The 23,723-nt window shown below is 38.8% G+C and overlaps 1 gene segment (V, D, J or C); it reads right to left on the reverse strand.

The window, feature by feature from the left end:
• Positions 1–2,366: 2,366 nt before the first annotated feature.
• LOC113899397 lies at positions 2,367–3,046 on the reverse strand. The segment is given in 2 exon segments: positions 2,367–2,787; positions 2,887–3,046. Coding segments are annotated over 2 exon segments (360 nt in total).
• Positions 3,047–23,723: the final 20,677 nt, after the last annotated feature.

Genomic DNA, 23,723 nt, shown 5'->3' on the forward strand with positions numbered 1-23,723 from the left:
TCTCACCAGGAATTTTTTATGATAAATAAATCTCAAAAAAAATGGAAATTTCTATATACGTACAAACTTCCAGGATTTGGGAGTACAGGGCATTTTACTCTCCTGTGAATGTTTCACAAGTCACCATCGAACTGAGAGCTTCATGATGCTTTTAACACTGTGCTGTCACTGAGCTCTCTTCTTCATGAATGCTCTCTCATCAGCTCTATTTTCCCCTTCTTTTATTTCATTCTTGTCCCACTTCCCCTTTGGGTAAGAACACCTTTAGTGTTCTACATGTAAGCTGGAAAAAATCAAGTAAGAAGACAAGTTCTTGACAGTTTAAACAATAGAATCAAAACACCAACATAAAAGTAGGGTTTTCAATATGTCACTCCTCAATGAACTGAAAAGAACTTCCTATACGAACAAAAGGAAATTTCTGTCTCTTCTTGCTTGCCAAAGCAACGAGGGGCTGTGTGCTTATTCACTCTTTGTGGAGCAGCAAGAGCACACGTGTGGAACTCATGGAGAAGATGCACACGTGGCTCATACTCAGATATTTTATTTGCTGAAAAGGCAATATTAACACAGTTTTAAACACACAATAACCCAAAACAGAATATGCCTAAAGAAGTGGCACAAACATATATCAATGTATATGTGTATACAATTTGGATGTTACTAAAAGCAGAGAATGGGCTTCCCAGGTGGCGCTAGTGGTAAAGAACCCACCTGCCAATGCAGGAGACATGAGAGACACAGGTTTGATCCCTGTGTCAGGAAGATGCCCTGGAGGAGAGCATGGCAACCCTCTCCAGTATTCTTGCCTGGAGAATCCCATGGACAGAAGAGCCTGGCAGGCTACAGTCCCTAGAGTCACAAAGAGTCAACTCAACTGAAGCAACTTAGCATAGACACAAAAGAAGAGAATAGTGGCGAAAGCCTCAAGATCTGGGCTCCTTAGTCTGGGATTCTCACATCAGACTGGGATGAGCAATAGAATTGCCAGACAGACATTTATAGAAAATACAGACTTCTGGGTCCCATCCCTGCAAACTATGATTCCGTTACTCTGGAATGCAGGGGACAAAAAAAATCTACTCTTTTTAACAAAACTCCAGAGACTTCTGATAAAAAAAAAAAAGTGGGTATCACTGATCTATCCTAGGACTTTAGTCTGTAAAGTGGGAAGGAAAGGTCTCAGTAAAAAGACAAAGATAATTTATCAAGGATTGGGGAGTATATATTACACTTATATTGTATTTAAGTTTAAAAATGTGGAATAAGATTGAGTATTGCTAATATTTCATATACTAGTTGACACTGGCATCCTCACTTAGTGTATACATCAAACTGTAATAAGTAAAATATCCTGAGAAGGACTGAGGTTTCAAACTCAGGGCTGTTGGTAGTAGCTATTCAGTCATTTGTTCCCTTTCAGCTAATTATACTATTGAATGTTAACTAAAATACACTTTACAAAATGTGTGTGTAACTCCATGGACTATAGCCCTCCAGTCTCCTCTGTCGATGGAATTTTCCAGGCAAGAATACTGGAGCAGGTTATTATTTCCTACTCCAAGGGATCTTCCTGACCCAGGGATTGAATCCACGTCTCCTGCATTGGCAGGCGGATTCTTTACCTCTGAGCCACCTGTGTCTTTAAAAAATTCCCACAAACAGTGAAGCTGGCAGATAATATTTAAAATGCAGAAAGCAAGAAGAAAATAGCAGAGTGGACATGACTCTTCCTCTCTGCTATTTTCTTCTTGCTTTCTGTATTTGCATTTTAAATATTATCAGCCAGCTTCATTCTCTTTGCGGGAATTTTTTTTAAGACACAGGTGATGCAGTGGTAAAGAATCAGCCTTTTTACAAAGGAAAGCAAAATAATCCAGGCATATTTCAAAAGAAACAGATCAAAAGTGTTTCAGTTACACAAAAGAAAATTTTAAACATGAATTCACAGAACCATTATTGAAACACTCCGTAAAAACTTATTTCCCTATGTACTTTTAGTATATATGGTGCTGTGCTGTGCTGTGCTTATTTACTCCGTCGTGTCCAACTCTTTGCAACCCCATGGACTGTAACCCTCCAGGCGCCTTGCTCCATGAGGATTCTCCAGGTGAGAGTACTGGAGTTCTGCTCCAGGGAATCTTACCAGCCCAGGGACTGAACCCAGGTCTCCTGCATTGCAGGCAGATTCTTTGCCATCTGAGCCACCAGGGAAGCCCAAGAATACTGGAGTGGGTACCCTAACCCTTCTTCGGGGCATCTTCCCAACCCAGGAATCAAACTGGGGTCTCCTGCATTGCAGGCTCATTACAAGCTGAGCTACAAGGGAAGCCAATTGTATATAGTGTTTGGATTCAAATGTTTTTCCTGATAATGAAAATGGAAATGATTGGGGGATGCTGAATTGGGAGTAGGCGGGGAAGCAGATACTGTTCATCTTTCTTCCACATCCTGCAAATGCTGTGACCTCTCCTTGTTTCTGTTCAGCTCTTCATGGATTCCCTGCGTCTGTGCCCCTCAGAGCACAATAGTAAACCCCCGCATCTGCCGGCTGCACCTGGAGGATGAGCAGTGATGAAGAGAACCTCTCATATGTCATGTTGTAGCGTCCCTGTTGAGAAGGCTTTGAGCCCTTAATGAGGAGTCTTGGTGCAAATCCTGGGAAGTGAAGGTACCAGAGGGAGTCATAAACATCGGATATAGAGTGATTACAGGAAATTTCTGCCACAGCTCCCTCCAAAGAGACCACAGTGGGAGACTGAAATACTTGCTCCTTGCTCTCTGCAACTACAGGAAACAAACAAACAAACAAAAAGGTTGTGACTTTGAAATTTAAAACAAAGGCATACATTTTTCCAAGACCAGATGGTGAAAATGCTTACTCACCCTTCCAGAGAAAGCTGAGGAGGACACCCAGCCACACTGCTTCCAGAGTGCTCTGCAAAGCCATGGCCAAAATGCAGCTGGTCTCAGGCCAGTTGCCTCAAGTGTGACACTAACAGGAAGCTGATTATAGGCTGCCTGTTTTGCATTTTCTTCTGTGTCATGACATCATCAGTCAGAATCTGTGAACCAAAAAGAATCACTACAATTCTGAGGCTACTTAATAACTTCATCTGTACTTTGTTCTAAGTAGGGAGTCTTAAAAAGGAGATGGCCTGGAGGAGGAAATGGCAACCCACTCCAGTATTCTTGCCTGGAAAATCCCATTTACAGAGGAGTCTGACAGGCTACAAGTCCATGGGGTCACAAAGAGTCAGACAGCACTTAGCAACTGAGCACACACACATCCTCTCAGAAGTCACCACAGCTGTGCATGTAAGAAGGCATTAATCATTTAAGAAGCTTGCTTCCTTCATTAATGGTGCCAGAAAGAGTCTCACAATGATGGGAGGAGACTGATTCCTCATTCGAACTAAAGTGATAGGTTCACACAAAAAAGTACGCTGAACTTATCACATGTAATATAATGCTATGCTAATACATTCAAAATAATGATCATGAAATCTTAGTGCCTGTGGTAGATGAGCAATGCATATTTTTAAGGCACAAAAATTACAATGTAAATTACAATATACATCAAAGTTTGACTCTTTGCATTCAAGGTGATCTCTGGAATAAGTATGGAAGGAAAATCTCACTTCTATTTTTCTGTAACCAAAAGAAACTGGGCCTAGAAAGACCCAAAATTGCATCTGGAGATGACCTTTTTTGGATAGTGAAAGTGAAAGTCACTCAGTCATGTCCAACTCTTTGTGACCCCAAGAACTATACAGTTCATAGAATTCTCCAGGCAAGAATACTGGAGTAGGTAGCCATTCCCTTCTCCAGGTGATCTTCCCAAGCCAGGGATTGAACCCAGGTTTCCCACATTCCAGGCTTTTGGATAGTACCTACCTTCACTTTACTGCCTGAAGCTGTCCCATCTGTTACTAATGAGGGATTAGTAGTTCTACCTGAGGGTTTCATACAGATTTTAATGGGATTTTACTTGAAAAAGAAGAGAACAGAAGATCTGTGGCCATTCAAGTTTCATACAGTAGCATTTATATGTGCACCAGCGCCGCCTAGTGGGCTCCATGGGAACTGACGGAAGGTCATGTCCCACGCAGCCTCTGAGACGGTCTTCATAGCTTCTCACAACCTGAAGACATGTTTTTGCCCTTTGCTTTTGTTCAAATTCCTCTCCGTTATTCAATATCCATAGGGATATGAAGACTATAGAGAGGAAATAATCACCTTCTTTTTTTTTAATTTTATTTTATTTTTAAACTTTACATAATTGTATTAGTTTTGCCAAATATCAAAATGAATCCGCCGCAGGTATACATGTGTTCCCCATCCTGAACCCTCCTCCCTCCTCCCTCCCCATACCATCCCTCTGGGTCCTCCCAGTGCACTAGCCCCAAGCATCCAGTATCGTGCATCGAACCTGGACTGGCAACTCGTTTCTTACATGATATTTTACATGTTTCAATGTCATTCTCCCAAATCTTCCCACCCTCTCCCTCTCCCACAGAGTTCTATACATCAGTGTCTCTTTTGCTGTCTCGTACACCGGGTTATTGTTACCATCTTTCTAAATTCCATATATATGCGTTAGTATACCGTATTTATGTTTTTCCTTCTGGCTTACTTCACTCTGTGTAATAGGCTCCAGTTTCATCCACCTCATTAGAACTGATTCAAATGTATTCTTTTTAATGGCTGAGTAATACTCCATTGTGTATATGTACCACTGCTTTCTTATCCATTCATCTGCTGATGGACATCTAGGTTGCTTCCATGTCCTGGCTATTATAAACAGTGCTGCGATGAACATTGGGGTACACGTGTCTCTTTCCCTTCTGGTTTCCTCAGTGTGTATGCCCAGCAGTGGGATTGCTGGATCATAAGGCAGTTCTATTTCCAGTTTTTTAAGGAATCTCCACACTGTTCTCCATAGTGGCTGTACTAGTTTGCATTCCCACCAACAGTGTAAGAGGGTTCCCTTTTCTCCACACCCTCTCCAGCATTTATTATTTGTAGACTTTTGGATTGCAGCCATTCTGACTGGTGTGAAATGGTACCTCATAGTGGTTTTGATTTGCATTTCTCTGATAATGAGTGATGTTGAGCATCTTTTCATGTGTTTGTTAGCCATCTGTATGTCTTCTTTGGAGAAATGTCTATTTAGTTCTTTGGCCCATTTTTTGATTGGGTCGTTTATTTTTCTGGAGTTGAGCTGTAGGAGTTGCTTGTTTATTTTTGAGATTAGTTGTTTGTCAGTTGCTTCATTTGCTATTATTTTCTCCCATTCTGAAGGGTGTCTTTTCACCTTGCTAATAGTTTCCTTTGATGTGCAGAAGCTTTTAAGGTTAATTAGGTCACATTTGTTTATTTTTGATTTTATTTCCAATATTCTGGGAGGTGGGTCATAGAGGATCCTGCTGTGATGTATGTCAGAGAGTGTTTTGCCTATGTTCTCCTCTAGGAGTTTTATAGTTTCTGGTCTTATGTTTAGATCTTTAATCCATTTTGAATTTATTTTTGTGTATGGTGTTAGAAAGTGGTCTAGTTTCATTCTTTTACAAGTGGTTGACCAGATTTCCCAGCACCACTTGTTAAAGAGATTGTCTTTAATCCATTGTATATTCTTGCCTCCTTTGTCAAAGATAAGGTGTCCATATGTGCGTGGATTTATCTCTGGGCTTTCTATTTTATTTCATTGATCTATATTTCTGTCTTTGTGCCAGTACCATACTGTCTTGATAACTGTGGCTTTGTAGTAGAGCCTGAAGTCAGGTAGGTTGATTCCTCCAGTTCCATTCTTCTTTCTCAAGATCGCTTTGGCTATTCGAGGTTTTTTGTATTTCCATACAAATTGTGAAATTATTTGTTCTAGCTCTGTGAAGAATACTGTTGGTAGCTTGATAGGGATTGCGTTGAATCTATAAATTGCTTTGGGTAGTATACTCATTTTCACTATATTGATTCTTCCAATCCATGAACATGGTATATTTCTCCATCTATTAGTGTCCTCTTTGATTTCTTTCACCAGTGTTTTATAGTTTTCTACATATAGGTCTTTAGTTTCTTTAGGTAGATATATTCCTAAGTATTTTATTCTTTCCGTTGCAATGGTGAATGGAATTGTTTCCTTAATTTCTCTTTCTGTTTTCTCATTATTAGTGTATAGGAATGCAAGGGATTTCTGTGTGTTGATTTTATATCCTGCAACTTTACTATAGTCATTGATTAGTTCTAGTAATTTTCTGGTGGAATCTTTAGGGTTTTCTATGTAGAGAATCATGTCATCTGCAAATAGTGAGAGTTTTACTTCTTCTTTTCCAATTTGGATTCCTTTTATTTCTTTTTCTGCTCTGATTGCTGTAGCCAAAACTTCCAAAACTATGTTGAATAGTAATGGTGAAAGTGGGCACCCTTGTCTTGTTCCTGACTTTAGAGGAAATGCTTTCAATTTTTCACCATTGAGGATAATGTTTGCTGTGGGTTTGTCATATATAGCTTTTATTATGTTGAGGTATGTTCCTTCTATTCCTGCTTTCTGGAGAGTTTTTATCATAAATGGATGTTGAATTTTGTCAAAGGCTTTCTCTGCATCTATTGAGATAATCATATGGTTTTTATTTTTCATTTTGTTAATGTGGTGTATTACATTGATTGATATGCGGATATTGAAGAATCCTTGCATCCCTGGGATAAAGCCCACTTGATCATGGTGTATGATCTTTTTAATGTGTTGTTGGATTCTGATTGCTAGAATTTTGGTAAGGATTTTTGCATCTATGTTCATCAGTGATATTGGCCTGTAGTTTTCTTTTTTTGTGGGATCTTTGTCAGGTTTTGGTATTAGGGTGATGGTGGCCTCATAGAATGAGTTTGGAAGTTTCCCTTCCTCTGCAATTTTTTGGAAGAGTTTGAGCAGGATAGGTGTTAGCTCTTCTCTAAATTTTTGGTAGAATTCAGCTGTGAAGCCGTCTGGACCGGGGCTTTTGTTTGCTGGAAGATTTTTGATTACAGTTTCAATTTCCGTGCTTGTGATGGGTCTGTTAAGATTTTCTATTTCTTCCTGGTCCAGTTTTGGAAAGTTGTACTTTTCTAAGAATTTGTCCATTTTATTGGCATATAATTGCTGATAGTAGTCTCTTATGATCCTTTGTATTTCTGTGTTGTCTGTTGTGATCTCTCCATTTTTGTTTCTAATTTTGTTGATTTGATTTTTCTCCCTTAATAATCACCTTCTTAGAAAGCCTTCTGGTTAACAAAAGATGTTCCTCATTCAGGTGAGTGGTTATTTAAAATACATTTTCATAGAGTGAAATGTTTCTTTTCTTCATCCTGAAATGGTTGTTTTATTCATTTCCTTTTCTATCTTTTTTTAATAGTCTCCCAGGTCAAGAAAAATTAGTTTCTTCCCCAATATTTTTTTCTTTTTTTACTGGGAGATTCTTTAATAATGATGAGATGATCACTTAGGACTTCTTTTTTATATATAGGTATTCCCAGGTGGTGCTAGTGGTAAAGAACCCACCTGCCAATGTAGGAAACATAAAAGATGGGTTCGATCCCTGAGTTGGGAAGATCCCCTGGAGGAGGGCATGGCAACCCACTCCAGTATTCTTGCAGAGGAGCCTGGCAGGCTATGATCCATAGGATTGCAAAGAGTCAGACATGACTGAGTGACAAACACTGAAATGACCACAAAAATCTTCCAAATAAATTACAGAATTTTAGTATGGCTGTAAAATTAAAATAGAGGAATAAAAGACAAGTGGACACAGATTCATTTAGTAGAAAACTAATATAGCTACTATGATTAATTAGAGCTCTGAATTTTCTGAGAACTGGAACATAAAAGGTAACACAAAGAAAATACAGTTATACAAATAACTGATTAAGGGTTCAGGCAGCTTCTTCTTTGAGGCCAAATGGTCTACAGCTATAGATACTCTTTTTAGATTACTGGGTGTGTACTTCTGGTTCACAGCTTCTAAATACTGCAAAATGTTTTACCATGGGCTTCCTCCACATTTACCTATCCAATCCCCTAGTGATGGACTCCAAGGTTGCTTCTAACTTTCATCAACACAGCAATAAATGTTTCTGTATTTCCCCTTAACTATGCAAGAACTTCTTTGGGATATGTATCAATCAAGGATGTTGTTTTTCAGTCACTCAGTCGTGTCCGACTCTTTGCAACTGCAGGGACTGCAGCATGCCAGGCTTCCCTGTCATTCACCATCTCCCAGTGCTTGCTCAAACTCATGTCCATTGAGTTGGTGATGTAATCCAACCATCTGGCCCTCTGTCATCCCCTTATATATATATATAGTGTAAGATAAATGCAAAGCAAAGACATTACTTTGCCAACAAAGGTCTGTCTAGTCAAGGCTATGGTTTTTCCTGTGGTCATGTATGGATGTGAGAGTTGGACTGTGAAGAAGGCTGAGTGCCAAAGAATTGGTGCTTTTGAACTGTGGTGTTGGAGAAGACTCTGGAGAGTCCCTTGGACTGCAAGGAGATCCAACCAGTCCATTCTGAAGGAGATCAGCCCTGGGATTTCTTTGGAAGGAATGATGCTAAAGCTGAAACTCCAGTACTTTGACCACCTCATGCGAAGAGTTGACTCATTGGAAAAGACTCTGATGCTGGGAGGGATTGAGGGCAGGAGGAGAAGGGGACGACAGAGGATGAGATGGCTGGATGGCGTCACTGACTCGATGGATGTGAGTCTCAGTGAACTCCGGGAGTTGGTGAAGGACAGGGAGGCCTGGCGTGCTGCGATTCATGGGGTCACAAAGAGTCGGACATGACTGAGTGACTGAACTGAACTGAACTGAAAGAGAAATGCAGCTTTATTTTTCTCCATAGAGCAGGACAGTTTTCCCAACACTATCTACAAAATAACCCACCTTTCTTCCACAGATCTGTTTTACTATGTTTATTATATATAATGTTACCTATGAATTTGCTTTGTTCTTGAGTTTTATATTTTATATCATTGATCTAGTTGTTTCTATAACACTAATACTACCATACTCTTTTATTAGCTTTATAAAGCAATATGCTTTATCAAGACCTCCCTTTAATCAGTCAGATTTTCAGACGCAATTCAATAAAATCTACTCTGACTGGTTTACGCAGAAAAAACTAAGAGATATTAAAAGAAGAGGTAAGTAGTGAAGATTCAATGCTATATAGTTAAAAAGAATTCTCAAACACATCTCATACAATGCTCTAATCAAGCAATCAAATGTCATCACCACTCAGCCCCAGCACCACAAATTCACTCCACCAGGAACAAGGACATTAAGTACTGAGTATTCAAAGCTCTTGAATTAGTATCCATTAGTATATAGACACCGACCTCACTATATACATTAATGAAATCATCAGCACCACAGCTACTACTGGAGGACTACAGTGAACAGTACAATGATAATGGTCACTCCTATCTTTCCTAGACCATGAAGACAGTGCACCTAAAATATTCCCATAAAGACACTTCCTTTTTAGCCTGGTACTTGTTCTGTTTTTGAGAATGTCCTATGTGTTATGGAAAAGACTACACATTTTTTATACATCTCATCAAGTTCTCTTTAAGTAAATTTCAGTAAGTTTCTACCTCTAAACTCCTATCTCTATAGGGAACCTAAAGTTCAGCTATTTTTGACAAATTACAAATCAATAAGGACTGTCTGCTAAGATCAGAGTGGAAATAAATGAAGTAGAGACTATTAAAAACTAGAGAATAACAAATGAAACCAAAAGTTAGTTCTTCATAAATATCAACAAAAGTGACAAACCATTAGCTAGTTTGACTAGAAAAAAAGAAAAGAAAAACACTAAAATTATCAAAATTGAGAATGAGAGCATTAATACTAACCTTACAGAAATAAAAAGGATTACAAGGGAATACTATGAACAGTTATATCAGAAAATTTGATAACCTATGTGAAATGGATAAATTCCTCAGAAGACACAAATTACCAAAACTGAATCAAGAAGAAATGGAAAATCTGAATAAATCTACAAGTTAAAAAAAATCAAATTAGTAATTAAAAAAAAATCCCAGAAAAAAAAAAAGTCTAGGCTCAGATGGCTTCCCTGGTGAGTTGTACTGAATGCCTAAAGATTGAACCCCAAGCCTCCATAAACTCTTCAAAAAAAAGAAAAACTGAACAAAAGGGAATGCTTTCCACTTTATGATTATGAGGGAACATTGAATGCTGAGAACATTCATGATTCTGCCCAAGCCGAATTCTCCTAAAACTTATCAGAATACTTCTTTCCATTCTTCTTGTCTGACTTCTCGCCCTTTTCATGGGCATTCCTTAAGGTTTCATTTCTAGACCCTCACCTCCTGCTCTTTATCTCTCTGGTAGTCTTTTCAAAGTTGAAACTTTGGAGAAGTAGGTGAACCATTTATTTTTAAATATGTAACCCAACAAGCTCTGCTTATAGTCATACAAGTGTGTACCTCCCAACCCCAGGAGAATGCCTCCTATCACAAATCCATTGATTTGTATCTCTATTACAATTTTTCATCAAATTGTATCTCTATTACAAAATTTCGGCAAATTGAGACTTTATCTCACAAAAGTCAGTAAATTGCAACCACATTACAACCTATTGTCATTCACATAAAAGTGCCATAATGACCTAACTCCAATATTCCTAGTGAGTTAGGACCACAAAGGTGACTCATGATTTCTTAACAGAAAAATTCAATTCTCTTAAGACACACTATTATAAAGAAGCCAAAATCTGAATTATCCTTTTCAGACAAAGCCTGCTTCTCTTGTTGACTTTCAATTCCTGTGATTGTTTCCATCATTCACCTAGATTTGAAATTTTAGGCTAGTTCACTCACCCCTCTGTACACAACAGAGTAAGTTTAACCTGCCCCTGAAATATAACAAGAGGCACAATAAAGGAGTTGATGATGTTTGCTGTGATTAAGATGCCAATAGGACATCTACCAGGTGTACAAAGGCAGCTTGAATACAGCCTCTGAGCTGACCAGCCTCCCCTGATGGCAAAGCACTTTTGCTCTTGCTCTTGTAGTCTGTCTAAAGCAACAGGTACAGATTCTACAAAACCTTCTAATGTCTGTTATTTCCAGTTTAGTGTTTTTGAAATCAAAGTAATAATGTCAGGTTTCCTTTTCTGCTTTCTTTCCGGAATTCACCTTTAAATGCTGCACAGTATTCTGAGTGTGACTAGGCTCTGTGCTTCTCTGCCCCCTGGATATGTTCTGGGTGCATAGCTTGGTTCATTGGCTACGTTGATTCATCTACCTAAGTTAATCACCTTGTATTCATGACATTTTTAATAAGGTCCACTGGGGAACCCAACTCCTTTGTTAACTACCATTCTTAACACAGAGAAGTATTTGGAGACCAGAGTAATCAGTGAGAGCAAGAGTTATAATGAATCATTAGAGGCATCCTCTGGTCTTATCTATGATGTTGGCATGCAACAGAGGAACACAGGAGATTAATTAAAAAGATGAATTTTCCTCTGGGTCATCTTAACAGGCAGTCCTTATTGACCTGTAATTTGTCAAAAGTAACTGAACTCTAGGCTTCTTTTTTCTCTGAACTTTGTGTGTTCACATTACAAACACCTAACCTCTTGAGTACCATTTGACCCAGCAGAATGGAAGTAAATTACTACCCTACAACTCTATTCCTCGGTGCACAGCTTCCTTCATCATTAAAGAAAGCACAGTGTAACAGAGGATTTTTAACCTAGATGCTAGCTAACTACTTCACCAGGGCCCTGTGTGGGTAGTTAATCCATACCATTCACTTATTCTTTTCATTTCCAGCTGAATCTGAATCTGTCTGTTGTCATAGGCCCAATTAGGGTGGAAGTTCAAGATAATAAATTCTTATCATCTAAAAATCTAATAAATTCTTATCATCTAAGTGAGAAACCTGAGGTTACCTGCTGTAGCCGATTCATCTTACAGGACAGAAAGCAGACACTCCAAAAGGTTACGTGACTTGCCTAACATCACACAGAAAGTTTGGGATTGAACAAACCTAAAGTTAGAACTCTAGTTCTGTAGTTCAGTGTTCTTCCAATGAAAATCACTAGAGTATCTGCCACGTGAAGACAAGTCTGGGAAAAAAAGAGATTGCTTTCATTGAATTGTGGTTAGGAAAATATTGATGTCTTATGTGTTTTTTTTTTTTTTTTTTCCTTTGAAATGTTGAAATCTCTCTCACCACTTTCCTTTTCTCTCTATTCTCATTGACACTGTTCTTATTAACTCATGTTCCTAATGTCAAGGTCTCTGCACAGGTTGGAAAAGAATTTCCAGACATGAGGCATAGAGAGAAGAAAATAGTTTATTAGAATGGGAGATACTGTTAGAACAGCTGGCTGGCTCGAGGGGAAGCTGACACCTTTCAAAGGCTAGTAGCCAATTTTTATAGCCTCAAGACAAAGAAAATTCCTGCTGGAAGGGTGGCATCAGGTGATTTGTTAGGATGGGTGGGTAATAGGGTGGGTATTTTTACCTAGTATGGATTTAGGTCAGAAGGCTTGTGGGAAGAGTTGGTATGGGCCTTGGTTAGTTCCAGAGATTACCTTGGTGCAGGGCTCCATTCCTGTGGCCTTGGTACAAGGCCCTGCACCTGTGACCTTGGAATAGTGCTCCACACCTAATGCTACCACAGCCTCCTTTCTTTGGCTTCTACATGCCAGTCATTTCTATTTCTCATCTATCCTGCATGGTGGTAGTTTGATGGTTTAGTCACTAAGTTGTGTCCGACTCTTACAATCCCATAGACTGCAACCCACCAAACTCCTCTGTCCATGGCATTCTCCAGGTGAGAATACTGGAGTGGGTTGCAATTTCCTTCTCCAGAGGATCTTTCCAACCCAGGAATCAAACCCAGGTCTCCTGCATTGCAGGCAGATTCTTTACTGACTGAACTCTGAGTGAAGTCCTCTATTCTGCATATCACTGACAAATAATCTTCCTGAAAGAATATCATTTTCCAATCTGTTTAGTAAAATAAACCATAATCTTTTTAAATAATTTTATTTAGTTTTGTCTATGCTGGGCCTTTGGTACAGCTCGAGCTCTTCTCTAGGTGCGGTGAGCAGGGACTACTCTCTCGTTGCGGTGCAAGGGCTTCTCATTAGGGTGGATTCTCTTGTTGCAGAGTACCTGCTCTAGGGTGCATGGGCTTCAGTAGTTGGGGCTCCCGGGCTCAGTAGTTATGGCTCGCGGGCTCTAGAGAATAGGCTCAATACTTGTGGCCCATGGGCTTAGTTGCTCACAGCATACGGGATCCTCCCTGACCAGGGATTGAACCCATGTTTCCTGCATTGGCAGGTGGATTCTTAACTACTGAGCCACCAGGGAAGCCCCCTAAACTATAATCTTGATGTCACTGCTCTGCTTAATTACCCATGTGATGGTAAGTGCAGGGGTTATAATTCTATTTTTTGCTCAAATCTCCATTTGATGGCTCCAAAATAACTTGTTTAAATTTGTCTAATTAATGGAAAGGGAAATTGCAAAAGTGCACAAGAAAATTTGGGGGAGTGATGGTTATAATTAATTTGTGATGATGGCTTTATAGATGCCCACATATGTCAGTATTCATAAAATTGCATATGTTAAATATGTTTAGTTTATTGTATGAAGGTTATACCTCAATAAGGCAGTTATGAAAAATAAAAAAGGCTTTCTGAAGTAGCCATTATGAGGTTTTTTGTGACCTTCACAGGACTGGGTTCTATAAAGAGTAGTGTAAGGCGAGTATGGAGAAAGGAGAGCGATCTGGGCAGTCAGGGAAGAAAAGGAAATTTATTAAAGGGAAAATGAGCTGGTGACTGGCCCTCAAGAAGAACCAGTGCCCTCCCTTTCTGACAGGGTCCTTCTTATATCCAACCAATGAAAAATTCTCTGAGAGGGTGGTTAATTTTTAACCTGCAGCTGGAATCCGGTGGTTGAGTAGCCTTGAGAAAGCAGGCGCCAGAGGTAAAATAGAATGTCGCTTGGGCAATGTGATCAGTCTCAAGGGTCACTGTGACTTCATTCTTTGTTTGCAAGGTCAACATAAATGAGCTATTTTAACCATGAGCCCCTACATACGCCCTATCAAGTAGGTCTGTGGACTGAAATTTTATGTCTTCCCAAAACTCATACTATGAAATCTTAAACCCAATATGATGTTGTTTGGAGGTAGAGTCTTTGGGAAGTAATTAGGGTTAGACTAGGTCATGAGGGTGGTGCCCTCATGATAAGAGGAATGCTCTTATAAAAAGTAGAGAAAACACAGGATTTCTCTCTCATCTATCTACCATCTGAAAATATGATGAGAAAATGATCATCTGAAAGCCAGAAAGTGGGCTCTCACAAGACATAAATCCACCAGCATCTCAGTCTTGGACTTCTAAAAATGTGAGAAAAAATGTTTCATGTTTAAGTCATCTAGTCTATTTTTTATAGCAGACAAAACAGATTAACGGATATAGAAACCAACTGCAAGAAGAGTGAGTGCATAGCTAGTACTGGAAGCAAATAATTTGTTGATGAAATAAAGAAAAAAATAGGATAAGAGCTCAGTCAGGCAACAGAACCACAGATAGAAATTGTTTAATTATAGGAAAGATCTAAGCATGTTTACAGGCTGAGGGGATTGATTAAGTGGGAATAAAATTGAAGATGTCAATGAGGAGGTAGTAAATGGTGTAGTACAGTCCCGAGGGAGAATGGAAGATCCCACAAAAATTCAGCATCTCCCTCACACAAAGAATTTGGGAGACAACCCCAGAAATATACGATACAGATATATCCCCGCAAGTCTCCTTAGCAACTTTGAAATCTACTTGGATTTGCCCAGGTGTCTTTAAGACCAATTCTACCTCTGGGATGTTTTCCAAAAATGACTCCAATTCTCCAAAACTTCACTTTAATGCACCATCTTACTAAACTCTTTGAACATAGACTGCTTTTGGATGATAAAACCCTGTCAAATTTCTCTCAGCTCTAAACCCAGCTTAGCTAACTTCACCCACCTTGCTGTACATTTGAAGCAAAGGGTTTTCCACACATTGTTCTCTGAGTTCTTCTCACAGTATCTATTACAACACAGAATTATTTTCCACTCTCTTTTCTGCCCTACCCAGGATACAATAAGTATCTTAGGGGACATTCTAGTTTTCATGAGAAAAATTCCAGATACTATATGTCCATAAATTGAATTCCCCAGAAAATGAAGTTCTGTTCCCGAACATCCTTTGGATTTCTGGTATCAAAGCATGGATGATGGAACTGAAGCTGCAGGACATTCAAACTTTTTCCAATTCCTGAAGCATCATCATCAGGGAGCACTATAGAGCTTGAAAAATTTCAGGTCTGCACAACACTGAAGGAAGAGAAATAAAGGAAGGATTAGCCTATGACTTTCATACAAAAGAATGTTCATGAGTTGAAAGGCAGCCAAATAGAATGTGAAAATTTTAGCATATTTAAGTCTACATTCAGCATCTTGTCTTCATAAAAACATACAATATTAGAGCTGGATAATAACTTAGAGGACATTTAATACAACTTCCTGGTTTTATAAACAGAGATACTGAGAGCAAAAAGGTAAAGGCAGTCCATCAAAATCACACATGTAGTGAATGGCAGGCTAGAACTCAGATCTCTTGACCATACCAGACTCCAAAACTGGTCACAGTCAGGAGATCTGTCCTCATCACAATGTTGTTATTTCTAGCCTAATTTCAAGAACTCTTACTAAATCCAGTATGATATTGAGATGAATAAATTAGTGTAACTTTCTCATTACAATCTTCTATTACTCATCAACATTTCACACAGTAAATTCTGATAAACCCTTCATTTATTGAATATCTACTAAAACCCAAGATTTGTATTTAATTATAACTAAGTTACTTATTTAAATAAACTAATTAATTTAATTTTAATATATTTGTAATTATATATACTAACTACTGAAGAAAGCTGAGTGTGGAAGAATTGGTGCTTTTGAACTACGCTGCTGGAGAAGACTCTTGAGAGTCCCTTGGACTGCAAGGAGATCCAACCAGTCCATCCTAAAGGAGACCAGTCCTGGGGTTCATTGGAAGGACTGATCCTGAGGTTGAAACTCCGATACTTTGGCCACCTGATGGGAAGAGTTGACTCACTGGAAAAGACTCTGATGCTTGGAGGGATTGGGGGCAGGAGGAGAAGGGGACGACAGAGTATGAGATGGCTGGATGGCATCACCGACTCAATGTACATGAGTTTGGGTGAACTCCGGGATTTGGTGATGAACAGGGATGCCTGGTATGCTGCGATTCATGGAGTTGCAAAGAGTCAGACATGCTTGAGCAACTGAACTGAACTAACTACAAGTATAGTTTTATTAATGCATTTATTTTCATATCTGGACTAGGAAATGGCAACCCACTCTAGTATTCTTGCCTGAGAAATCCCATGGATAGAGGAGCCTGTCAGACACCACTTAGCAACTAAACAACAAGAAGATTTTCACATCCATCCTATGAAGTATATATTACTATTTTCAATTTCCAGCAGGAAAAATGAAGATTAGAAAAGTTCTGCAAATTTCCAAGATCACTCAGTTAGTAATAGGCAGAATCAGGATTTGAACCCAGATCTTTGTGGTATCAGCTTCTATGCTCTTGCCTCTCCCACACTGCCATTTTCTCCCATATATGCAGCATTATCATTCTTATCTGTAAGTACATGACTTATATTGGAATTAATATTTGTATCGACAAATCTTGTATATGTTTGTCAGTGTCCAGGTGATAAAACTAATGAAAGCAATTTTTTTAATTGCTAATGAGTTTGTTTTCAAACCAGTTTGATAATCTGTCTTAGGATAGGAACATGGCAGGGGGTTGGCAGTTCTAGGGAATAGACTAGAATTATATACCTTAATTTGCTTCTGTTTCCATGGCTGCTGAAGACAAGCCCTACACAAGTGTTTTTTTTTTTTTTTTTTTTTTTATTCTTCCAATTTTATTTTATTTTTAAACTTTACATAATTGTATTAGTTTTGCCAAATATCAAAATGAATCCACCACAGGTATACATGTGTTCCCCATCCCGAACCCTCCTCCCTCCTCCCTCCCCATACCATCCCTCTGGGCCGTCCCAGTGCACCAGCCCCAAGCATCCAGCATCGTGCATCGAACCTGGACTGGCAACTCGTTTCCTACATGATATTTTACATGTTTCATTGCCATTCTCCCAAATCTTCCCACCCTCTCCCTCTCCCACAGAGTCCATAAGACTGTTCTATACATCAGTGTCTCTTTTGCTGTCTCGTACACAAGTGTTTTTAAAACCATAGATGCTAATTAAAATATATATTATATGTATATATTCAATAGTGTATATAATTTTCAGAGTGATGTCTTTTCTGGGGACATTGGTGGTCTCTATTAATAGTGTATTAGTCGTTTAGACACCTCCTGGATGAGGATCAAAAACATACAGCACAATTGTTATTGCTTATTTGTTAACACTCCTCACTTTATTTGCATTTTTATGTGCAATTATATCTCTATAAATAGAGTAATTGTCACATTAACAAGAAAGTGAATGTCTAGCTACCGAACATCTAACACCCAGAGAGCAGCTCCATCACATTATTTTCTCCTAATTCTGGTTCTCATCTGTCTTATTCTGGAGGGAGGCAGATCCTTTCACCGTGGGAAACCAACTAGAAGTGATGATTCCACAGAGACACAAGGCTTTTTATTTACACTAAAAAAGGAGTGGAAAAGATCCCTCCTCAGGTTCATGGGCTCACTCTGTCCATGGATGATAAAAAAAATTCCAAATTAAACCAGTTCCTTCATATTCAAGTCCATCCTAAAGGAAATCAATCCTGAATATTCACTGGAAGGACTGATGCTGAAGCTGAAGCTCCAGTACTTTGACCACCTGATGCAAAGAACTGACTAATTGGAAAAGACCCTGATGCTGGGAAAGATTGAAGGCAGGGGAAGAAGGGGTCAACGGAGGAAGAGATGGTTGGATGGCATCATCAACTCAATGGACATGAGTTTGAGCAAACTCCGGGAGATAGTGAAGGACAGGGAAGCCTGTCGTCCATGGTGTTGCAAAGAGCTGGACTCAGCTGAGTGACCGAACAAATCAGGGAAAGGAAAGGATGCAGAGACAAGGGAGGAGCAGTCAAGAAACAATAGCACAGCCTTGGGGACAGGGTCCTGGTTTCCTCTCAAGGGATATACAGAACAGTGTCTTTGAGCTCTTCCACTAGCACCACCTGGGAATTCCCTGCAGAACTAAGAGAAAGTGAAGTCGCTCAGTCGTGTCCGACTCTTCGCGACCCCATGGACTACAGCCCACCAGGCCCTCCATCCATGGGATTTTCCAGGCAAGAGTACTGGAGTGGGGTGCCATTGCCTTCTCTGTTAACAGCAGCTAGGCATATTATATTTACTTGGAGCTGGTATACTTGGTGACAGCCTTAGTGCCCTCAGACATGGCGTGCTTGGCCAGCTCCCCAGGTAGCAGCAAGCGCACGGCGGTCTGGATCTCCCTGGATGTGATAGTCTAGCGCTTGTTGTAATGCGCCAAGCGCAATGCCTCGCCAGCGATGCGCTCGAAAATGTCCTTGACGAAGGAGTTCATGATTCCCATGGCCTTGGACGAGATGCCGGTGTCCGGATGCAGAACTAAAACCCCCGGCAAATAGAAGACCTGATGAAGCACTCTTCATTCCAGGGAAAATCACAGTTTGCCCATCATCATATTTCCAGATGATCTCTGGAATGAAGGAATCCAGACCCTGCACACACCCTGATCCTGATCAGCAAACCCCGCCTTCCCCCCAACCCCACCCCCAGCTATAAGACTCCTCACAGGTCTCCTGCAACCCCAGGTTGGGACGCACAGTTTTGAGGGCACTAGCCCATTGTGGCCCCTTTGCCTGGCAAAGCAATAAAGCTATCCTTTTCTACTTCACCCAAAACTCTTGTCCCTGAGATTCAATTATATACTGGTTTTCAGAGGTCGAATTTTAGGCTACAAAAGCTACAGCAAGTTTCTCTACAAAGTGAACATGTGCTTTTGAAATTGGTCATAGTTTTGTGTCACAGAGTCTATTCCCACCGGTGTGGGGGGGAAAGGAAGCAGAGATACATCTAAGCATGCTTGCATTGTTTTTGAAGTCCAATTTTTTGAAAACTTAGGTCAGAATATAATCTCTAAAAGAATATAATCTCTAAAATCTTTATAATTTCTAAAAGCTACAATTTAAAATCATAGGATGTTGTTAAAACTTGAAAGATTCTAATCCATCTCATTTTCTTCATCATCCTTCTCCTAAGCACTTTACAGAAAATGAAATCCAGATTTAATCTGATGGATGTTTAGAGTAATATTGGCTGTGTGGTGGCAGTGGAGCTGGTAGTGGTATATACGTGAAAGAGAAAGAAGGAGAATGAGAATAAGTGACAGATAGCTAGACAAACTACACCTATGAATGAAAAGGTCAGCCTGTATATAATTAGTCTGAAATTTGTGATGCTTCTAAAGAATAAATTCTCATTTCTATAACAATGAATGAGATGAATGATTTTGCCTCTTCTGTAGAAAAGGCAATAACATCCTATGTCCCACAAAATAGTATGAAGTTCCACTTCTTCATTTATCTGACCTGATGTTTATATCTTATCATCTCACTATCGTATACAATCAAGCAAATTCCAATTATATATTAAGTTTTCAAAACCATTCATTAAGATTTGAACACGTGTGAACTAAACTGGAAGAAAAGCAACACAAAATATAACATATTCTATTGTCCACATCATAACATTAAACAACAAAGGTTTTTAAATTCAGCATCAGTATGGATGTAATGGCTGGAGCTCTAGCAGCCATCTTGGGCAACATGGATAAGGTCCATAGATGGTGAATCAGAGTTCTAGATGTGAGACAGGACAGGGACATGACACTGACAATGACAATAAACACAACTGAAGACACAACATAACTGCTTAGAACCAACCATGTCCAAGATAATGGATGAATTCTAATTTCTCCACATTTCACCAATACTAATTATTGTCTATTTTATTATCACCATCCCAGTGGGTTTGAAGTGTTATCTTATAGTTGTGACACGTCTTTCCCTGATGACTAACCATGATGGACATCATTTCATGTGCCATTTGTATATCTCTTCTAGAGAAATATCTATTCGGATCCATTGCCCATTTTTAATTAGGTTATTTTTCCTTTCATTATTGAGTTCTAAGAGCTCTTTGTATACTCTAGATACAAATCCCATGTCAGATATATGACTTGCAAATATTTCTCCCATTTTGTAGGTTGCCTTTCATTTTATTTTATTGATGGTTTCTTCTGAAACACAAAAACTTTTGAATTTTAAAGAAATCCAAAGTATCTATTTTTGTTCTTTTTTGTGTGTGTGCTTTTGGTGTCATTTCTAAGAATCCATTGCTAAATCCATGATTATGAAGATTTACTCCTGTGTTTTCTTCTAAGAGTTTCATAGTTTTAACTTTTCCATTTAGGTCTTTGGTTTATTTTGAGTTAATTTTTGTATATGATATGAGGTGGGGGTCTGACTTCAGTCTTTTGTATATAGATATCCTAGAATCATTTGTCAAAGAGACTATTGTTTCCCTCACTGAAAGGTCCTGGCACCTTTGCTGAAAATTGGTTGACTATAGACGTATGAGCTTATGTCTGGACTCTCAGTTCTATCCCATTGACCTACATGTTTATTCTTACACCATTAACCCACTGTTTTGATTACTCTGACTTTGCAGGAAGAGTTGAAATCTGATAATGTGAGTCTTCCAACTTCATTTTTCTTTTTCAAGATTATTTTGGCTGTTTTGTGTTCCTTACAATTCCACATGAACTTTAGGATTTACTTTTCAATTTCTAGATAGAGATTGCATTGAGTTTGTCAACTATTTTGAGTAGTATTGCCATCTTAACAAAAGTCCTCAAATCCATGAACACATGATGTCTTTACATTTATTTAAATTTTTAATTTTGCTCAGCAATGTTTTGTAGTTTTCAGTGTACAAGTCCTGTACTTCCTTGGTTAAATATTTTACTAAACATTTTTATACTATTACACATGAAATTATTTTCTTAATTTCACTTCCCCCTTCTTTTGTTTCTCATTTTCCTTGTTGTACTCAGTTGATTTCAGAGAGAAAGTTAATAGGCTGATAAGTCTTTATTCTGCATCTTCCATGTCTAACTTTTCAAAGCTAACATTTGTTGAGAGTTTAATGTTCTTTTTGCTCAGTCGTGTCTGACTCTTTGTGACTCCATGGAGTGCATGCAGCACGCCAGGCTTCCCTGTCCTTCACTATCAACCCGAGTTTGCTCAGATTCATGTTCATTGAGTCAATGATGCTATTTAACCATCTCATCCTCTGATGCCCTTTTCTCCTTTTGCCTTCAATCTTTCCCAGCATGAGAGTCTTTTCCAAAGAGGGCATCAATTCACATCAATTGCCCAGAGTATTGGTGTTTCATCATCAGTCCTTCCAATAAATATTGTGAGTTAATTTCCTTTAGGATTGACTGGTTTGATCTCCTTGCAGTCCAAGGGACTCTCAAAAGTCTTCTTCAGCACCACAATTCAAAGGCATCAATTCTTGGGTGCTCAGCCTTCTTTGAAAGCTTAGTATGTGCTGAGATTTTACATTAGTTAACTATTCATCTTAACTACAAGCCCACGATAGGCATTGTTATTACACCCAGTTTGCACATGAGGAAACTACAGTGGAAAAGCATTAAGTAATATGCTCAAGGTCACACTGAGAGTAAATGGTGGAGTCAGGGCTTAGATCCAGATTTTGATCACATTTGACTCTTATCATGGTGCTAGTTTTTATTTTAACATTTAGCTATAGTCTCCCTCCTATGTCTCCCTTCTGGAGTTAATACTGAATAAATACCCAAGATAGCAAACTATAGTACCGAGGGCCAAATTGGGACTATAGATGTATATTGTGTGTCTAATGTAATGGATTTTAAGTGTTTTCTTTAGTTAACAATGTTTTTTAATTGGGCTATTTTTCAAGCATCTCAAGATTTCCACCTCCTTTTGATCTAGCAGTACTGGACCTACATGCCCACGTAGCAATGGTTAGTTTTTTAAGTAGTGGCCATTTATTTTAGAAGACACATTCCCTCTCTGGTTCACCATAGTCACTACTCTTGATTCATTTATATTACCTGCCTGGCCCCTGATGCATAGGAGGCATCTCAATTTGTAACCCTTTGTCTAATTTCTCCTTAATAGGAGAAACTTCAAAATGTTTTTTACCATTAACTTTGTGAACCTTTGTAGGAAATCATTTTTTTCATTGCCTGATTTCCAACTCCTTCATCATTCTTGTTTCCCCCAGTAGAATTTCAGAATTTGTGAATACAGCAGAAGTAAACTGATGGGGAAACATTCTCTTTTTGGACTGTGAAAGATTAATTTATGACATACAAATTGTATAGAATCATGTATATTTTCCACTAGAACTAGTTGGGAACTTGTTAGACATATCAGGCCCTACCTTAGATGTACTGAATCAGAACTTTGTGTTTTAACACATCCTCCAGTTAATTCAAATGCATGCTAAAATTTGAGAACCACTGTTCTAGACAGCTGTTTAAAAAAAAAAAAAAAGCTTAACTAACAAAATACATGATTTGAACTCAGTTCCAGCATCAATCCTGACTCCAAACATACATCCTCCTTTTCATTTTGTTTTATTGTCTCCTTGGCCAGCAGTCAGTACTTAATTTGCTAAATAATCACAAATCTTCATCCAATGTATCCATTATAGAAATACAGAAAAGATTGATATCAAACTAATTATCTGTGGCTTCATGGTTAAAATTCCTAATTTTTTTGAATTATAAGATAGCCTCCCAATTTGACAATAATCTCACATGTATCTTATTTTCCAGGATTTTTCAAAGACAACCTCCCCCACCAAAAACATGTCCCTCTGCAAGCAATGAGATCTATTCTGGGGCCTCCTTACAACCTATTCTGGTAACCTCTTCTTAAGTGAATAATAAGCAACTCCATTCATTTGAAAAATCTTACTTCTACACGTAGCACGTGTGCAACAACTTTACACTATTACAGGTTCATATGACTAAATATCACAGAAAATTCAAGAACATACCTCCAGCGCAATCATCAACAAGTTGCAACTACATTAACAAAACACCCATTGCTTAGTCTGAACTCTGTACATTTAGCCTTCTGGAAAAAAACATTAGAGAAAACTGTCCTGGGGTCTCAGTGAAGAGCTCCTTGTCAGAGACTATTTACTAACACAACAATAAAATCTCAAGGTGTTGATCCTTGGAGTCCCGCTTCCTGAAAAGACACATCAGTTTCTTACTACTCTGGAAATTCATTCTGTTGAGACCTCAAATTGAGGAGTTTTATCAATTTCTCCAGAAACTGATGACTGCAGAAATGAGTGGCTTCTTCCCAAAACAAGAGACCAGGTACTAACTGCTGAAGTAAAGAAACTTCTACCAAAGAAAACTCAGTTGTGTCGATTCTTTGTGACCCCATGGACAGCAGACCGTCAGGCTCCTCTGCCACTCATTATCAGAGAAATGCAACTCAAAACCACAATGAGGTACCATTTCACACCAGTCAGAATGGCTG

The sequence above is a fragment of the Bos indicus x Bos taurus genome, chromosome 10 (genome assembly GCF_003369695.1).
Source record: "Bos indicus x Bos taurus breed Angus x Brahman F1 hybrid chromosome 10, Bos_hybrid_MaternalHap_v2.0, whole genome shotgun sequence".
Lineage (NCBI taxonomy): Eukaryota > Metazoa > Chordata > Mammalia > Artiodactyla > Bovidae > Bos > Bos indicus x Bos taurus.